General features: G+C 40.8%; 4 protein-coding genes across 13 annotated transcripts in view; 1 reads left to right on the top strand and 3 right to left on the bottom strand.

Annotated features, from left to right (window-relative positions):
• ccser2b (coiled-coil serine-rich protein 2b) overlaps positions 1-4036 on the bottom strand; it is a 146563-nt gene extending 142527 nt beyond the window's left edge. For 2 of the 5 annotated variants that reach the window (XM_055896516.1, XM_055896673.1), the window contains exon 1: positions 3306-4035. The gene's annotated coding sequence lies outside the window, so the exon portion shown is untranslated. Of the gene's footprint in view, positions 1-3305 lie in introns of all 5 variants that reach the window. The other 3 variants (XM_055896599.1, XM_055896432.1, XM_055896363.1) reach the window with 3 other exon arrangements.
• Positions 4037-4497: 461 nt separating this feature from the next.
• Positions 4498-8528, bottom strand: LOC129832618 (zinc finger protein 501-like). The gene is made up of 5 exons (XM_055896715.1): positions 8153-8528; positions 7747-7924; positions 7570-7628; positions 6994-7096; positions 4498-6861 (listed from the first exon to the last, which is right to left on the bottom strand). Exons 1-5 carry the CDS (start codon positions 8342-8344, stop codon positions 5813-5815), a joined length of 1581 nt encoding a protein of 526 aa, XP_055752690.1. The 5' UTR covers positions 8345-8528; the 3' UTR covers positions 4498-5812.
• Positions 8529-8648: 120 nt separating this feature from the next.
• On the top strand, positions 8649-11240 carry dnajc9 (DnaJ (Hsp40) homolog, subfamily C, member 9). 3 transcript variants are annotated; one of them, XM_055897334.1, is made up of 6 exons: positions 8649-8852; positions 9364-9555; positions 9693-9833; positions 10048-10302; positions 10463-10546; positions 10658-11240. In XM_055897334.1, exons 2-6 carry the CDS (start codon positions 9382-9384, stop codon positions 10766-10768), a joined length of 765 nt encoding a protein of 254 aa, XP_055753309.1. In that variant the 5' UTR covers positions 8649-8852; positions 9364-9381; the 3' UTR covers positions 10769-11240. The 3 variants fall into 3 exon arrangements, with proteins under 3 accessions (XP_055753309.1, XP_055753227.1, XP_055753142.1); XM_055897252.1 differs by having other exon boundaries at positions 8649-8951; XM_055897167.1 differs by having other exon boundaries at positions 8650-8921.
• A 103-nt stretch (positions 11241-11343) lies between these two features.
• nudt13 (nudix (nucleoside diphosphate linked moiety X)-type motif 13) lies at positions 11344-15118 on the bottom strand. Of its 4 annotated transcripts, none has more exons than XM_055896869.1 (9): positions 15025-15118; positions 14372-14469; positions 14117-14259; positions 13777-13884; positions 13499-13605; positions 13256-13381; positions 12991-13102; positions 12625-12779; positions 11344-12041 (listed from the first exon to the last, which is right to left on the bottom strand). In XM_055896869.1, exons 2-9 carry the CDS (start codon positions 14449-14451, stop codon positions 11850-11852), a joined length of 1023 nt encoding a protein of 340 aa, XP_055752844.1. In that variant the 5' UTR covers positions 14452-14469; positions 15025-15118; the 3' UTR covers positions 11344-11849. The 4 variants fall into 4 exon arrangements, with proteins under 4 accessions (XP_055752844.1, XP_055752930.1, XP_055753012.1 ...); XM_055896955.1 differs by having other exon boundaries at positions 14882-15117; XM_055897037.1 differs by having other exon boundaries at positions 12724-12779; positions 14372-15117.
• Between the last annotated feature and the right edge of the window lie 2512 nt (positions 15119-17630).

The following is a 17630-nucleotide window of genomic DNA, read 5'->3' as shown; positions in this document are numbered from 1 at the left end:
AAGAACAGCAAGCACAAACCATTTCTTATCAGCCTGGCAACTCTGAATCACTGGCCAAACTGCTGAGGGGGCATTTATTTTCAGATTTATTTTCTCCATTTCCTCTGATGAAGGGCTCACAGCTGGATAGGTAATATGCCAGACTGTTTCTCAGAACAGACAGACTGTCCTACCAGACTCCAGCAGGCCACACAGGGTTGGCAGCGGACAGAGACTGCCACACCCCAGCAGGTACAGAGGCCCGGGCCATTAATTATCTATGGATAGAAGATAGGCTGGGCTGGCACACAGGGAAGAGCTTAGAGGAGAGGTGGAGCGGATGAGAGACAGAATGAGGCGTGTCCAGGCCAGTGGGCCAGGAGGGAAGATAGGCAACCTTGGTGTTCTTATTCCCCTGCTCCAAGGCCTCACGTTGCCATTCTTTAACCAAACTGCACATCCACTGTATCAGGCCCGTGTCCACTCTCTCAACTCTGGTGGGACATCATAAAGTAGGATGAGCAGGAACACTGGTGCATTATTTATCTTGTTAACGATCACAGTGGGAATTGAATTCCTTCCTCAGAGTGATAAAAGACACCGCAGAGGGAGCTCAGAGATCAGGGTCTTATGCAGGAGGGTGAAACGTTATAGAATGTTCACATAAAAATAGCCCTTATAGCCCAAGGAACAGACTTTCTTCTTTGTCATGGAGAGTAAGCAGGCACTCATGTGAGCTCTAGCTCTAATACATTAGCCTATATATTTTCTTTCTGCACCATTCTAAACTAGAGGTCGACCGATTAATCGGAATGGCCGATTAATTAGGGCCGATTTTAAGTTTTCATAACAATCGAAATCGGTATTTTGGGGCGCCAATTTGCCGATTTTTTTTATTTATACCTTTATTTAACTAGGCAAGTCAGTTAAGAACACATTCTTATTTTCAATGATGGCCTAGGAACGGTGGGTTAACTGCCTTGTTCAGGGGCAGAACGACAGATTTTACCATGTCAGCTCGGGGGAGCCAATCTTGCAACCTTACAGTTAACTAGTCCAACGCAATAACGACCTGCCTCTCTCTCGTTGCACTCCACAAGGAGACTGCATGTTACGTGAATGCAGTAAGCCAAGGTAAGTTGCTAGCTAGCATTAAACTTATCTTATAAAAAACAATCAATCATAAGCACTAGTTAACTAAACATGGTTGATGATATTACTAGATATTATCTAGCGTGTCCTGCGTTGCATATAATCTGACTGAGTATACAAGTATCTAAGTATCTGACTGAGCGGTGGTAGGCAGAAGCAGGCGCGTAAACATTCATTCAAACAGCACTTTCGTGCGTTTTGCCAGCAGCTCTTCGTTGTGCTTCAAGTATTGTGCTGTTTATGACTTCAAGCCTATCAACTCCCGAGATGAGGCTGGTGTAACCGAAGTGAAATGGCTAGCTAGTTAGCGTGCGCTAATAGCGTTTCAAATGTCACTCGCTCTGAGCCTTCTAGTAGTTGTTCCCCTTGCTCTGCATGGGTAACGCTGCTTCGATGGTGACTGTTGTCGTTGTGTTGCTGGTTCGAGCCCAGGGAGGAGCGGACGGAAGCTATACTGTTACACATGCAATTCTAAAGTGCCTATAAGAACATCCAATAGTCAAAGGTTAATGAAGAAATACAAATGGTATAGAGGGGAATAGTCCTATAATTCCTATAATAACTACAACCTAAAACTTCTTACCTGGGAATATTGAAGACTCATGTTAAAAGGAACCACCAGCTTTCATATGTTCTCATGTTCTGAGCAAGGAACTAAAATGTTAGCTTTCTTACATAGCACATATTGCACTTTTACTTCCTTCTCAAACACTATGTTTTTGCATTATTTAAACCAAATTGAACATGTTTCATTATTTACTTGAGGCTAAATTGATTTTATTGATGTATTAAGTAAGTTAAAATCAGTGTTCATTCAGTATTGTTGTAATTGTAGTCATTACAAATAAATAAATAAAAATTGTCCGATTAATCGGCATTGGCTTTTTTGGTCCTCCAATAATCGGTATCGGTGTTGAAAAATCATAATCGTTCGACCTCTATTCTAAACCCTTCTGAACACAACCCCAATAACGAAACATTCTAGATACAGCTCAACCTTAGAGGAAAGGAAACGTGTGGCTATATTATTTAACAGCTAGGACAGCATTTTATTTGTGCAAATTTTTCTTACTTTTGAACTCTGCATTGTTGGTTAGGGTTTGTAAGAAAGCATTTCATGGTAAAGTATACACCTGTTGTATTTGGCACATGCAACAAATAATACTTGTTTTATTGTATAGTTGACTGTAAAGAGCGAATGTAAATCATAAACAAGCAAATGACAAGCATGTGTGTCAGAAACACTGACATAATAACATGGTAGTTGCGTTGTAATAACACAACATTGAGCGAAAACCCGAGTCACAAAATGTTCAGCATACCTAACATTGACAATATCTACTAACAAGCTAGGATACAGTATACAAACTAGGACAGGCTTGACTGATAATTGTTCTCTGCAGCTCCTCTGCGTCAGCGCATGCAGAAATCCCTGGCCTGTACTCTGTGGCTCACTGACCTCCATAACCTCATGCAAGGCCTTCTGCCTCTGTAATGGTTATTTTTATTACGAGCTAGAGAAAGAGTGTAGGTTACCACTGGGAATCAGGGTTCCCTGTGTTTTTTCCTTACTATTATGGAGCCAAATCCATACCTTAAATCCAACATAAGCTGCCTAGACCCTGACACATGGAAGGTTATTTTAAAAGAGGACAATGGCTTTTGTTCATCTCATTCACTGTTGTGCAGTGTGGCTGTCCTCCAATAACCACCACATGAACAACTGAATCCATCACAGTTGCCAACTTGCTAGAGACTCTGTGGGGTGATTTTATAATGACAAGGCCAAAACAATGACACTTCAATAAATCACTGTTTTTACAAGTTGCAGTTGGACTCACTTCCAATTGAAGTATGCATGTAATGTTGTTTCAGAGAGTAATTTGTAGCAGTAAAACAAGGGATTATTTACCTCTGGGGCAATTTGACTGGAGCCGCCAAGCAGCAAGGCCAGTAAGGGGCCAACACTGGTCTGTGTCTGATGCTCATTTAGAAGTTGAAATATTATAACATACTTAACAATATCTCTGACACATAGGCGTGCAGGTTAGGCATACCAATATACTGTAGCTGTCTCTTAGCTGCTGCAACAGGCCTGAGAAGGGATTGTTAATTTAATGACAAGACAGTAGTACTTCCACTGACACACATAGGCGATAAAAACTCGGACTTACCTATTGAAACAGATGATGCATTAACATGCACGACCGCAAATTCCTGAATTGAGGAGTGAATAGGCTGGTTGATTGAATAACAAGTGCAGGTCCAATTGCTAACGTTGGCTAGTAAGCTAGCTAGCAAATTCAAGCCAGCAGTAGCCTGGCTAGCTAGTTACCTCAATAAAAATGTTCAGTTAAATGGCCTTACAAACACTGCTTGATATGAAAGCACCATATCTATGACTGAGCAAGTCAAATCCAAAACATTATGGCTAGTTGTCAAGTAACATTAACACCTTTCCCTGAAGCAGATGGTTTTTTTTTCTTCAGCCAGGCGTATGGCTATGTATGGTCCATCAAAGCATCAAGATTTTGTCGTCGCCTCTCTCCTAGTGGTCATTTGTTCATTAAAATTTCTTGTCAAATATTCATTGTCCGAAAAAACGCTTGTTTCACTTGTTCAGTAGCTAGCTAGTGTTGCTAAGCTCGTCGCTGTCAAGTGCTCTGCTCACTGGACTCGACTCTCGCTGAATCATCCACAACCACATGCGCACAGCCACTGGCCTCCTAAACCTGTCGCTTGACAAAAACAGTTAGCCTTGATACATTGTGGGAGGCAACAAGTCTGACTAGGAAGAATTTTAACTAAATCAAGATAGACCACAGCCTGTCGTGTCAAATGGAAACAAATTAGTCATAGTGGGCAGAGCCAAGCACGAGCTAGCGAGATCCTATTGGCGCGTTCTAGCAAATAATTTGCATATTTCAGTTAGGGAACGCCTAGTGTGTGAATCGAACGTGTGCAATAACTAAATTCGCCTTTTCACTCCTAAACAACGAAATTGTTTACACCTTTTGCAAAGCGTAATGTCTACAAAACTTAGTTCACTCTGTTCATAACATATTTTAGTTTTGCAAACAGAAAACTGTATTGACATCAAATGTTTAATCGATGAGAAAATGTGCAGAAAATCCATCTCGTTCCATTTTCTCCCACTGGGCTGGTAGTGAGTGGAAACGCCAAGCGGATGCTTTACATTTATACATCCGGTGAAATGCAATATAATACTTTTTGGGAAGCAATAGAGGATTTATTATTCGAACGTATCAAATATCCAGCTTTGCAACAGCCCAGACTAATGTCTAGGTTAACAGTGTTTTCAAATACTTAAATAATAAAAAAAGAAATAGGGAAAAAGAAACTATGAAAACCAACCAAAATCCATTTTAATCACCAAAATGAGCCTCAAAAAGTTCTGCAACTGCAAATGTCAACTTTTCAACTGAGTTTACCATTCATTCATCAAATGCCATTAGCTGTGATTTGGACAGCAATAACACAATAGTATGGTTTCCATTTGAATGTGAATCCATAACTGAAGCACAGTTCACACAGGTGAAATTCCAAACATTGCAGCATTGCATGTCTTTATTGAATACATTACTATAATTTAAGGTGATATTTTTTAACCAATTTGTTCCCTCCCACTACATACAACCATGTGTTGATTTGTCTCATTTACATCATAAAGTATAGAAAATAACAAAGGCTATAAGATAGTCTGTCGAAAACAAACCTTAAAGGCACAATGCAGACTTTTTTTTACATCAATATCAAATAATTTCTGGGCAACAATTAAGTACCTTAATATAATAGATTTTCAGTCAAATTGACAAATTGTTTTTAGAAAAAAAAAAAAAATTCTAAGAGTTGTCTGAGTGAGGGGAAAACTGAAAACTAGCTGTTATTGGCAGAGAGGTTTGGAATGCTTTGTTATTGGTCTATTAACCAATTTACCTCATGTTGATGTCTTCATGGAAAGCACGAAACTCTCGCCCATGCAAAATTGCTGATTAGATGTTCATGTGTAGATTGTATTTTCAACCAGCAACTATCAGGAAATAACACAGATTTTTTTTTCATCAGCTATTGTACAATATGATATAAACACAGGAAAATTTTATTTTGCCTGCACTGGGTCTTTAAGAAACAAGTACATGTGGTAAACAAATTAAATCTGACTGATGTTGTGGAAGTACAGGCTAGTCAGCCAAGCAGTTCTTAAAATGTAAAATGTAAATGTAAATAATACATAACCTACAGCTTTTTCATAGCCCAAACTCCAGATTCAGTTTTACAGGCTTTTTCCAAATAATATCAATACATCGCTGGCTGTAAAATGTTAGCTATATGCTTATATAAGCTAAATAACCTATCTTATAAAAGTTGCATGATTATATACAGTATACACTAACATTACATTATTTAACATAGGCATATTTGGTTTCTGCGTTTCACTAGTTTACTTTTCATAATTGCTTAAATGGGAACAAAAACACCTAGCTCCTGACAGAAAATCCTATTTCATAATAAAAAAAAAAAACATTTTTGCTCAGGTTAAAATCAAGTTGAAGTGGGTTCCTCTAGCGATTAACGTGCCAGGCTTCAAGGCTCTCTTTAACAGCAATGCAAACGACAACAAAAGCCTCTCAAAGATTGAAACCGTTTGCCCTTCACTATGTTAGGTTGAGGCATAAACACATTTGTGCATCTTAAGATTCCGCTTGTCTGAATACCTCTTCCCACATTTATCACAGATGTACTGTTTCCCTCCTGCGTGGACATGCCTCTTGTGTGTTCGGAGATGACTGCCCTGACTGAAGGTCTTCCCACAGATTTCACAGCTGTACGGCTTCTCTCCTGTATGGATTCTCTGGTGCAACTTCAGACTGTTGGCGTTGTTGAATCTTTTCTCGCAGAAGCTACACTGGAAAGGTCTCTCGTTAGAGTGGGTGCGTCCGTGAGACATGAGACTACTCTGCTGACTGAAGGTCTTGCCACATTCTGTGCAGATATATGGCCTCTCTCCAGTGTGGATGCGCTTGTGTATCTTAAGATTCACTGATTGACGGAATGTCTTGCCACACAAGTCACAGCTAAATGGCCTGACGCCTGTATGAATCCGCTGGTGGTTCTTCAGATTGACAGCGTGACGGAAACTCTTCTCACACTGAATACACTTGAAGGGCTTTTGTCCAGTGTGGATGAGTTGATGGGTCTTCAGTGTTACAGCGCGTGTGAAACCTTTCCCGCACAGTAAACAGGTGAAGATTTTCTCTCCCGTGTGAATTTGCTGGTGTCTTGACAGATTTTGAGCCAGGTTGAAGCTCTTGCCACACACAGTGCAGCTGTAAGGCTTTTCGCCAGTGTGGATTATCGAATGGGTCTTGAGGTGCGCCTGCTTGCCGAAGCATTTCCCACACACGCCACATATGAAGGGCTTCTCACCAGTATGGGTGCGGATGTGATCATTACAACTCTGTTTGTGGGCAAAGGCTTTGTTGCAGAACATGCACACAAATGGTTTCTCGCCAGTGTGAAGTCGCTGGTGGGATTTGAGGTTACTCTGCGTGGAGAAACTTTTTCCACACTCGGTGCAAATGAAGAGCTTCTTTTGGGCAAACAACGTCTCCAATAGGATGTTTGAGGGGTTCACCAGGGGGTCATCGCTAATCATACCATACTGGTGCTCTGAAGAAGAGTTTCCTGCAAAAGCATCATCGGCAGCTCCTGTAAGACATGCATAAAACATGTCCGTGAACAAAACAGCCATGAAAAAATATAATCTCAGGTGTCAGTTAATACTATGATATGGGCTGATCTTATGTACTGTCAAGACACAAGTACTTGCTTTATGCTTACTCTCTGCAATGGCCCCCAGGTCTATTTGCCCATGCTCGTCTTTGACAGAAACAGCCAAGACAAGGGGAGATTCTGGTGTGTCCACTTCCTCCACATCTGCAGACTACCAGCACAAACAGATTGAATAGGTGTGAAAATTAGGAGCATAATTGGATCATATTATAGAAATGGCACAGAATGAACACAGACTAGAAACATTTAACGGTTTGCCTATTGAAAGCAGCCAAAGTGTTTGCAGAAACGATTACATTGTGATAATGGCACCAGAGGGGATGGCTGCCGTTTCATGGGCTCTTAACCAATTACCTCAACTAACCGGTACCCCCACGCATTGACTCTGTACCGGTATCCCCTGTATATAGCCTCGCTATTGTTATTTTACTGCTGCTCTTTAATTATTTGTAACTTTTTTTAAATTATTTTTGCGGGGTATTTTTCTTCAAACTGCATTGTTGGTTAAGGGCTTGAAAGTAAGCATTTCACTGTAAGGCCTACACCTGTTGTATTTCAGCGTATGTGATAAATACAATTTGATAACAATTCCATGACTCTTGAAGTAATCTGCAAAAAACTTACCTCCATTGAAACAGTTTGCTCCACAGTTTTACCACTTCCGCCATAAGAATGTTCCTCCGCTGCACCAATGAAAGAGAAGTGAGGCATAAATAGGTAATTCTTCTTCAGGTGAAGCTAGTACTTTGTAGTTATTCTTGTAGTGCAACAGATAAAGAAATAAAAACATCTGTTACTTACCCATTCCTCCAACTGACAGAATATTCAAGATGCTCGCTTGTGGTTTGGCTTTTTTCCCTCTATGGCCTTTGAAGGACTTGGATTCAAAGTCCATCAAAAACTTTGTATCATCCACAATTTTCATTATTTTACCCAATGCCTCATTACCCAGTACCTCCATGATTGTGGCAAAGTCTGTCTGTAAATGAAAGCGATAAGCAATGTATTATTTCAAAACATACCATGAATAGATTGAGGGTGGCTATTGTGTTCATGCATGCCACTTTCCATGGTATCTGCCACCTGTAACTGTTAATAAACATGATGTCCTATTGGACAACTGATATGTGTTAAGGGAAAAGCTAACTAGCTTGCTTCAGTATCATAGCCAGCTGCTAGGCCTTTCCTCTCTCTCATGGTGACTTACCATCTTATTCTGACTCTCCGTCTGCAGTTTTGCCGATAATTCTTCACCCTCGCTATGCCCCTGGGTCAGTTCCAGGCTGAACACGAAAACAGAACTGTCCTCTACAAGTTTACCCAGTTCGGCCACCGCCGCGTGAACAAGGGTCTCCATGACAGAGGCCAACTGGGTCTGCAACGCGATGAAATTTGACATTCTGTTTGTTGGTGTTTATCACGACCTTAGCTAATTGACCACTCTTTCAGATTAGCATTTATGAAATATTAAGATAATACCACATACAGGTGAAGCTAGTACATCAATACACTTGATTAATTAGGAGTACAGAGACTTTTTTTTGTGAATGTGCTCACACGGAAGTATTTTGTGAACTCCAAACTTCTAGTTCCGGTTTAAAAGTGAGTTGAGTTTATTAAAGAGACAGCTACTATATTTTGAAAGCTACCAAGTTGTACATTACCTTATACAAACACACTGTAATGTGATTTTTATTTTATTTAATACTTGACATTCCAGGAAACCCCATACGTTTATTTACTTTGCCATTTAAACATTGGGCATCTGGTAATCAAGGGCATTGAGAATCTTTGAAGAGGCTGTTTCGAAAACCTGTGGGGCGCTCATATGAATTACACGATGACGCAAATACCGCGCCAAATTTTGTAGAGAGGTGCTTGCTTGTTGACAATTGGGAGCTAGAAAGGTACCTAGCTAGCTATCCAAAAGACACGGACACAATCACAACCTGTCATTCACTTTAGTCAAAGGACGCGTGAGTTGGGAGACATTCTTATTTTTGTTGGTATGTCTAGTCGGAATAGCTAGTTCCACAATTTCTGTAGGTAGAGGCCAGTTCCAGTGTCAGTGAGATATTTACGTTAGCTAGCTAGCATCAGCTGCTAGCATCAGCTGCTCGCTAAGTAGCGCAATCTAGCTAACTAGTTAACGTTGAGCGGCAAGCTAAATTATTGAAATTGACAGTCATGTTATTGTCGATTTTGTGTGGCTGTAGCTCCAACTTTGTGCGTTTGGTTATTGTTTTGGGGAAGTGAATTGGAGATAGACGCTACTGTCTGCAGAAAGAGAGCCAGAAAGAGTAACGTTAAGGGGGATAGCGTAACGTTAGTTGGCTAGTTACATTAGCTATATCACTGCCAGTTAATTCCACACACATTGTTTACATTTTATGTTGCATTTTTTTAAATTTGTTCTAGTTGCTAGGGGAAGCAGACATGGGTTTACTGGATCAGTGTGAGGAGCTGTTCAAGACGTCAAACCTTTATGATGTAATCGGTGTCACAAATGATGCATCGGAGGCAGAGGTTCGACGGGGTTATTATAAAGTCTCACTACAAGTCCACCCTGACAGATCACCAGGTGACGAGCAAGCCACTGCCAAGTTCCAGGTAGGCAAGACAACACTTACATTCCAAAAATGATATGTGAATGTTTGTTTACCTTTAAAACCTTGGTTGATATATCGGGAGGAGCAGGTGTCCGATGATCAGTTTCTGTCCTGTTTGGTATCTTGATGTGTTACTAGACTCTAGGGAAGGTGTATGCAGTCTTGAGTGACAAAGACCAAAGGGCCATTTACGACGAGCAGGGCATAGTAGACGAGGAGTCCGACTCACTTGACCAAGATCGTAACTGGGAAGAATATTGGAGAACAATGTTTCCTAAGGTAGGACTTCAAGTTAAGCATTTTTTCCCCCCAGTGCAAGTTACAAATGGATACATTCAGTGCCTAGTGAAAGTCTTCACATCCGCCTTGCACAGTTTTCACATTCTGCAGCCTTAAATTAAAATCTCAGCTACAATGAATTAACACTGTACATTCAGAAAGTCCCAGGCCTGGACATGATCAGTTATGTCAAGACTGTGCATTCTCTTTGCAGATCACACTTCAAGATATCCTGAACTTTGAGAAGTCCTACAAGGACTCTGAGGAAGAAAAGCATGATCTGATGCGGGTCTATGAGGAGCACAAGGGCGACATGGACATGATCATGGAGAACGTGCTGTGTGCCACCCAGGCGGACGAGCCACGGATCAGAGCCGTCCTCCAGTGCGCCATCGACTCCAAGGTGCTGCTGGCTCACAAGGCTTTCACCAACGAGAGTGCTAAGAAGAAAAGCAGCCGCAAACGCAAGGTGTGTGAACTAATCCACCACTCTATATATATATCCCTCAGTGCATTTTGAGTTTGTTTTTATCTCATGCTCTTATCACAGAGACATAGCTAGCAGATACAGGTGAACATCAGTATGGTCACCATTGCAGCTGTCAATGTTTGTGTCATTGTGTTTCCAGGCCGATAAAGAGCGTAAAGAGGCAGAGGAGATGCAGAAAGAGATGGGTCTGAACAGCGAGGACAGCCTGGTGGCCATGATCAAGGTGAGACAGTTAGTTGACCAACGTGGTACAACGTAACTGTAAAACCATTACTGATCTTTTTTCGAAGCTGCCATGGGTTATGTATCTCTTATCCCCCTCCTTTTATTTCAGAAAAATCAGAAGTCAAAAGAGGCAGGCTTTAACAATTTTATGGATAACCTGGAGGCAAAGTACTGCACGAAAAGACCAAGCTCCTCCTCAGGAAGGAAGGGAAAGAAGTGACTTTTTTTTTTAACTCACCTCTGCGCTGTTGCTAACAGCCATCTGTTTTCATTAAATGTTATGATTAAAAGTCGATCCTGCGCAAAGACAGTTCTTGAGACCACTCTGTCATAGTGAAAGATGATATTCTGTTCATAAGTCACTTAGGACCTAAACATGGTCTGATGGTTTGAGTGGCAGGGGATGTGCCTATATATATATATATATGGGGGGGGTGTCACTATGAAAGAAGTCATATGTATATTTTCAAGATTTAAAATAAAACCGATTTACTTGGTAACAGAAAGTCTTATCATACAAGCTTCTGTAACCAGTGGCCTACATGGTTATGTAGCAACAACACATTATCAAGACATTGTGATGCAATGTTGCCGATTGGTTTTATGTATAGCCCTTAAGGATTATTTTATTTTCCACATTGCACTTAAATGTATTTGGTTTCTAGTCAAAAAATAAAAGCGTCCAAAACGTTCATAGTCTCTGGGTGGCAACAGCAGGCTTAAAATATGTATGTTTAGGCTTTATGGTTTTATTCAGTTAGTTTCTGTACATACACCAATCAGGCTTAAAAAACATCAGTTTAGGCTTTATGGTTTTATTCATTTAGTTATCTCTACATACACCAAGTATGATATTATTACAGTACTGATACACTTATTACAACCATTCACTTTGTAAATCATTTTGAGAATCATTGCAATACTGTGGAGGTAGTTACAGTATTTAAACAAAATCATCAGTTTAAACTTCATAAAGGCCTAGTGATCACACAATTAAATGTATGCAAAAATGTCCTTTACATATTGTGCATATATAAGAATAAAAAATGTTAGCTATAAGCCAAGCCCTTTGATGGTATTACAGTATCTATTGAAACACAATGTCACGTCAAACACTTTTTTTTCTCAAGTGAGATGCATTTCCTGTCAGTTCCTCCCATGTCTGCTCTGGAACTGTATGTTTCATTCCCGTCTGTGTGTGTTAACAAGCACTTAACAGTACAATGTTCCTGCCTGGTCTTCTAAAATCATCTGTGTGTTGTATTTGCAGCTTTGATGCTGTCTGTTGTCCACCCATCTTGCTATGATTTCAGGTGTTGTTGATTGGCCCATTCCTGGATCAACCGGTTAGCTATGGCGTAGCTTGGTGGGACCCAGAACACAGTAGGCTCTCCTTTGTTGTTCCGTGGTGGTGCCTTGATCGTCAGCGCCTCTTGGACTTCCTCTAGGCTGAACCACCGTGCATCCTCTAACTCCACCTTATCCACACTGACCTGTTAGGCAAAGCAGTTAGATCAGCAACGTACAATTAATTCCGTTTTCAACATATTTTATTTATTTCAATATACACTGTATGGACATGGAGAACATGTAACATAAAAATATTATTTTCTTTATATAGCTCTTTTTATTACAAGTATAATCTCAAAGTCTCCTAAAAAACAATTGAACAAAACAATGTAGTGATCTGGCAGTTCTTGGACACTAAATGTACAACCATGGATAAGCAGGGTTGGATTACCGACCTGATTTTATGTTTGAGTAACTGAAATAGCATATGAACCCTGCATTAACCATGACAAAATGTGTAGAATTGCAGAACATTTGCTTTAAAACTGCAACACTTTATCTCTGGCCCATGGTAAAATGTGTAGAATTGCAGGAAATTAGCTTTAGAACTGCAAAATATTCTCTCTGCCACCCAAAAATAGGCCAAATAATGTTTGGACCTAGGCCCCAGATTTGGTTAGTCCAGGCCTGTGGATAAGACTTCGTCTAGATGTCTTGCTCACACTCAAGCCAAATTAATGTATGAACACAGAGAAAGTTAGAATAGTGAGGCAGCCATTGACTGACGTGTGTCTTGTCTGGGTTGACGGTGGCGTGACAGGCCACCATGAAGGAGCTCTGTGGGAAGGGCCAGTGCTGAGAGCCTGAGTACTGGATAGACTCTACCTCCAGCCCCACCTCCTCAGCTATCTCCCTGCGGAGTGCCTCCTCCATGGTCTCACCTGTTGACACATTCAGGAACCTATACCAGTGCTTATGCTGACAGTAATATATTAGTCTTAACAAGTACAGTTATGAATAAGTGAGTTACATCTCTCAGGCTGTTTACACCTGGGTAGCATATTAGGACTGGATGTAGCCTATGTAATAGACATGTTATAAATAGTCAATACACATGCCTCATTGGTTTAAAATGTGTGGCATGAGACTCACCAATGTCACAAAAGCCTGCCAGTGCACTGTACATTCCCCGTGGGAAGGTGGACTGCCTCCCAAGCAAACACCGTTTCCCATCAGACAACAGTACGATCACCACCGGAGACATCTGTAGAAAAACAAGACACAACAGAACTACTTTTCACTCAGCTTGGGGAAATGTACTAACTACTCTATTTCATGATGAAAATCCAATGTGATATGAGAGCTGTTAAATAGCTGATTGACCTTTTATATTTGCTAGATAAGCCCCGTTTCTTACCTTAGGGTAATAAGTGATCCCACTGCTGTGACACACACGCTGACTGCCAGACTGGTTCCTTTGGGTAGGCTGCCCAGTGGAGCTGCAGAAGCCATTGGTCTGGTGCCAGCGAAGGAGAGCCTGCCCCTGATGATCAAAACACACACCCAGTTATTATAGCAAACACAGAGAGACACACGGTATAATACAATACTAGAAAAACACAGTGCAACACTAGATTGGAGACTTGACTCCAATACCCACTCTGGCTACAAGCGGTGCCTCAGACCCTCTCAGTAGGAAGAAGGCTTTCCTCAGGTCTACGAAGGTTCCTCTACACAGCTCCTCCACAGCAGCCTGCTCTATCGCCCCTACAGCACAGAGAAACAGTCGGTCAACCTGTCGTCTGACCCAAGAGACACAGAGGACAATGTACTGTAGGTGGAGAACGAGATGGATTATTATTCCAGATGGGAATTTGATGTACCAACTAACTGTATGTTCCATGAAGCAATGTATTACATGTCTGGATGTTCTCGTACCAACATCGAAGGAGAACTGTGCTTCGTTCTGTTCAGTGCAGTTGATGAGAATGGATTCCTTCACCATCTCCTTGTCCTCTCCAAGCTTTTCCAGAATCTCTTCTACATCTGAGAGGAACAAATGTATTTCCATGACGTGCATACTACATGTTTGTGTTGGTATATACAGGTAAATCTCTGTTGAAAGTTGTTCCTGTCAAGAAATGCCCATTTCTATTATGTCATTACAATAATGTCACTCTCAATGTAGGGATTCTGAAGTGAGAGGGGGCTGTCCTTGTTATATACAGTTAGTCTCAATCCTAGCTTCAATGGCACTAATCATCTGGCCATACAATACCTTTGGTCTGGAGAGCTGGGAGCTGGTATATTCCACTGTCAGTCCTCCGCAGTAGAGGAGCCAGTTTGTGATAGAGGAAAATATTCCCAGACTGCAATGCTGCTCGACACGCCTCATCCTCCTCCTTTATCTTATTCAAGTGCCTAAATCAGACATGCCATAACTTTAGCATGAATGTAATCCCATTCAACCGTTATCTAACTTGCAGTATGTTTATGAAATGGGTGGGTATATCTGACACTTAACTGAACTGACCTCATCCTGGACACATAGCTGCCGGAGGACCGTGAGACCATCCACTTGGGTCTGAAGAGAATCCTCAGTGGCTGGAGCATATTTAGGGTCCCACAGATCTAGACACAATGAGAACAATTGGTCCCAGGTGAGTTGTATTGTGTAGAACATCTGAAATAATGAATGCAATACAAATAACTATTATATGTAAACAAATCAAAAATAATCAAGGTGAAACACAAAGTAGATGATAGTGGAAACTGTCTTTGTAACACTGTTCTGGCTTGACCAGAGGGCTGAGCTCTAGTTCCAATGGAGCAGAGCCTGCCAAAGAAGCCATATCGTGGTGAGTTCTAGTAAGAAACATTTCGTTTTAAACATAATCAAATAAATGCAGTGAAACCACATCTCAATCAATTTATGTACAAGTATGTTATTGCAGTCGTATTCTTTGCATTTGAGTGTTGCCCTTCACGTATATGTTCATGAACAATCGCATGTAGAGGACAGTGCACTCTGACAGTAGCCTACACGTTGTACCGACTCTTTAGGACTTCAAAATGGAGGTTGTTTCGTAATGTCTATTATGTGCGGCACAAGTTCTTGCCAAACCATTACTAGGCTAAACTAAACTGAAAACGTGATACCGTAAGACAAAATAAATCTAAGTCCACCTTGCTTGCAGTCCAAATCCTCAAACGAAAAAAAATAGAAAGAGAAAACAACTTGCGTCAAGGCACAGAGACCAAACGTGTTAACAGACAGAGCGCGCAGCGACCTCTGCCGCTGACAGAGGGTATGTCTTCTCTGTAATAGTGGAGTCAAATATAATTTTCCCTCATTCATCTGTAGTTGAGATGTTTTTTATTGGAAAATGGCAATGGATAAGATTATTTTGTTTTGCAATAATTAACTATCAATTGATTGCATTTTATTGATGGAAAAACAAGATCAAATAACTAATCACTTTACTTTTTTTCCTTCCAATTGAGATTCCAGTCTCTATTCACATTTTTCAATATGCTGTTTTAGCTGGAGTTAGGCCTGGACTACAGTAGTATTCCTCACCTGCTACATTACTACATGTATCCTTACCATTGACTGTATGATCCTTCCCAATTATATGGGTTTTCACCTGAGATAAGAATAATAATAAAAAATAAAAAATAATAATATATAGAGTACCAGTCAAAAGTTTTGACACAACCACTCATTCAAGGATTCTTCTTTATTTTTACTATTTTCGACATTGTATAATAATAATGAAGACATCAAAACGATGAAATAGCACATAGGGAATCATGTACTAAATAACAAAGTGTTAAACAAATCTAAAAATATTTTATATTCCTCAAAGTAGCCACCCTTTGCCTTGATGACAGCTTCACACTCTTGGCATTCTCTCAACCAGCTTCACCTGGAATGCTTTTCCAACAGTCTTGAAGGAGTTCCCACATATGCTAACCACTTGTTGGCTGCTTTTCCTTCACTCTGTGGTCCAACTCATCCCAAACCAAAATTGGGTTGAGGTCGGCTGATTGTGGAGGCCAGGTCATCTGATGCAGCACTCCATCATGCTTCGTCTTGGTCAAATAGCCTTTACACAGCCTGGAGGCGTATTGGGTCATTGTCCTGTTTAAAAACAAATGATAGTCTCACTAAGCGTAAACCAGATGGGATGGCGCATCGCTGCAGAATGCTGTGGTAGCCATGCTGGTTAAGTGTGCCTTGAATTCTAAATAAATCACAGACAGTGTCACCAGCACACCTCATCCATGCTTCACAGTGGGAACCCCACATGCAGAGATCATCCGTTCACCTACTCTGCGTCTCACAAAGACATGGCGGTTGGAAGCAAAAATCTCATTAAACCAAAGGACAGATTTCCACCGGTCTAATGTCCATTGCTCATGTTCCTTGTTCCATTTATTTGGGCTGCAATTTCTGAGGCTGGTAACTCTAACGAAATTATCCTCTGCAGCAGAGGTATATCTGGGTCTTCCTTTCATGTGGTGGTCCTCTTTAGAGCCAGTTTCATCATAGCGCTTGATGCTTTTTGCGACTGCACTTTAAGAAACCTTCAAAGTTCTTGAACTGTTCCGTATTGACTGACCTTCCTGTCTTAAAGTAATGATGGACTGTTGTTTCTCTTTGCTTATTTGAGCTGTTCTTGCCATAACATGGACTTGGTCTTTTACCAAATAGGGCTATCTTCTGTATATCACCCCTACCTTGTCACAACACAACTGATTGGCTCAAATGCATTAAGAAGGAAAGAAATTCAACAAATTAACTTTTAACAAGGCACACCTATTAATTGAAATGCATTCCAGGTGACTACCTCATGAAGCTGGTTGAGAGAATGCCAAGAGTGTGCAAAGCTGTCATCAAGGCAAATGGTGGCTACTTTGAAGAATCTCAAATATAAAATATATCTTGATTTGTTTAACACTTTTTTGGTTACTACATGATTCCATATGTGTTATTTCATAGTTTTGATGTCTTGTCGTGGCTGAATCAGATTTAGCTAGGTAACATAGATAGATAAGATGTTATTTTCATCATATGCTTGTTAGATACTTGTCATTAGAATGGTGCCCTTTGGACTATAGGGTTGGCAGTGCATTTTCCCCTTCTGAGCTAGGGCTTAGTCACTTGGGGCCCAGAGAGGGGAGAGGTCAGGCTTGTCTTCATATGTGAATGTGTCTGTTAAACCATGTGGTGCTATGTAGAATATCAGAAGGGGAGGAGGACAGAATGGAACATTGTTTTCTTATGGGAATGTGTCTGTAACTATTCCTAAACCATGTGAAGGGGTGGTGTTAGTAATGGGGAACCAGTTAGTTATCTCATACAATGTCCGTACACCAGTCACTCCCTACTTTTCTCATTGGGGGAAAGAGTATGGCTGTTTCTGGAACCATTGTATGTCCCCTCTGAGGTTGCCCTTATCTTGATCTAGTATTTGACCTAAGAGGCTCACTGTCTTCAGTGAGTTTGTCCAGGTTTGGGAGTATCTAGGATTGACAATTGATATATGCCATTGGATGAGGTAATGTTTTGGTAGACAGTGAAGTACCAAGCATGAGATTGAAACCTTGTCTTGGGAGACCAAACTGAACAATGATTTATAGCTGATGCTGTCTAGCTATGGGATACTCCTCTTTCGGGTAAAGGATTCTTTGTAAGTTGAGAGGGGTGTATCTTGGCTATAAATAAAACTAAGAATTGTTTTGTAAGGACTCTCAGATAATTCATTTATAGACACTGAATTGATCTG

The sequence above is a fragment of the Salvelinus fontinalis genome, chromosome 1 (assembly GCF_029448725.1).
Source record: "Salvelinus fontinalis isolate EN_2023a chromosome 1, ASM2944872v1, whole genome shotgun sequence".
Lineage (NCBI taxonomy): Eukaryota > Metazoa > Chordata > Actinopteri > Salmoniformes > Salmonidae > Salvelinus > Salvelinus fontinalis.
The sequence above is the reverse complement of the archived record's forward strand: the minus strand, read 5'-3'. Positions and strand labels throughout refer to the sequence as shown.

Bases quoted from the DNA above. Each gene is read 5' to 3' on its own strand.
- nudt13 (XM_055896869.1), bottom strand. From the start codon at position 14,451: ATGCTCCAGCCACTGAGGATTCTCTTCAGACCCAAGTGGATGGTCTCA. The intron at 14,260-14,371 runs GTCAGTTCAGTT...TGTCTGATTTAG, and splicing joins AGCTATGTGTCCAGGATGAG to GCACTTGAATAAGATAAAGG. The intron at 13,606-13,776 runs GTACGAGAACAT...TCTGTGCTGTAG, and splicing joins ACAGTTCTCCTTCGATGTTG to GGGCGATAGAGCAGGCTGCT.
- dnajc9 (XM_055897334.1), top strand. From the start codon at position 9,382: ATGGGTTTACTGGATCAGTGTGAGGAGCTGTTCAAGACGTCAAACCTT. The intron at 9,556-9,692 runs GTAGGCAAGACA...ATGTGTTACTAG, and splicing joins AAGCCACTGCCAAGTTCCAG to ACTCTAGGGAAGGTGTATGC. The intron at 10,303-10,462 runs GTGTGTGAACTA...TTGTGTTTCCAG, and splicing joins AAAGCAGCCGCAAACGCAAG to GCCGATAAAGAGCGTAAAGA.
- LOC129832618 (XM_055896715.1), bottom strand. From the start codon at position 8,344: ATGTCAAATTTCATCGCGTTGCAGACCCAGTTGGCCTCTGTCATGGAG. The intron at 7,925-8,152 runs GTAAGTCACCAT...TTTCATTTACAG, and splicing joins CGGAGAGTCAGAATAAGATG to ACAGACTTTGCCACAATCAT. The intron at 7,629-7,746 runs GTAAGTAACAGA...TCATTGGTGCAG, and splicing joins TCTGTCAGTTGGAGGAATGG to CGGAGGAACATTCTTATGGC.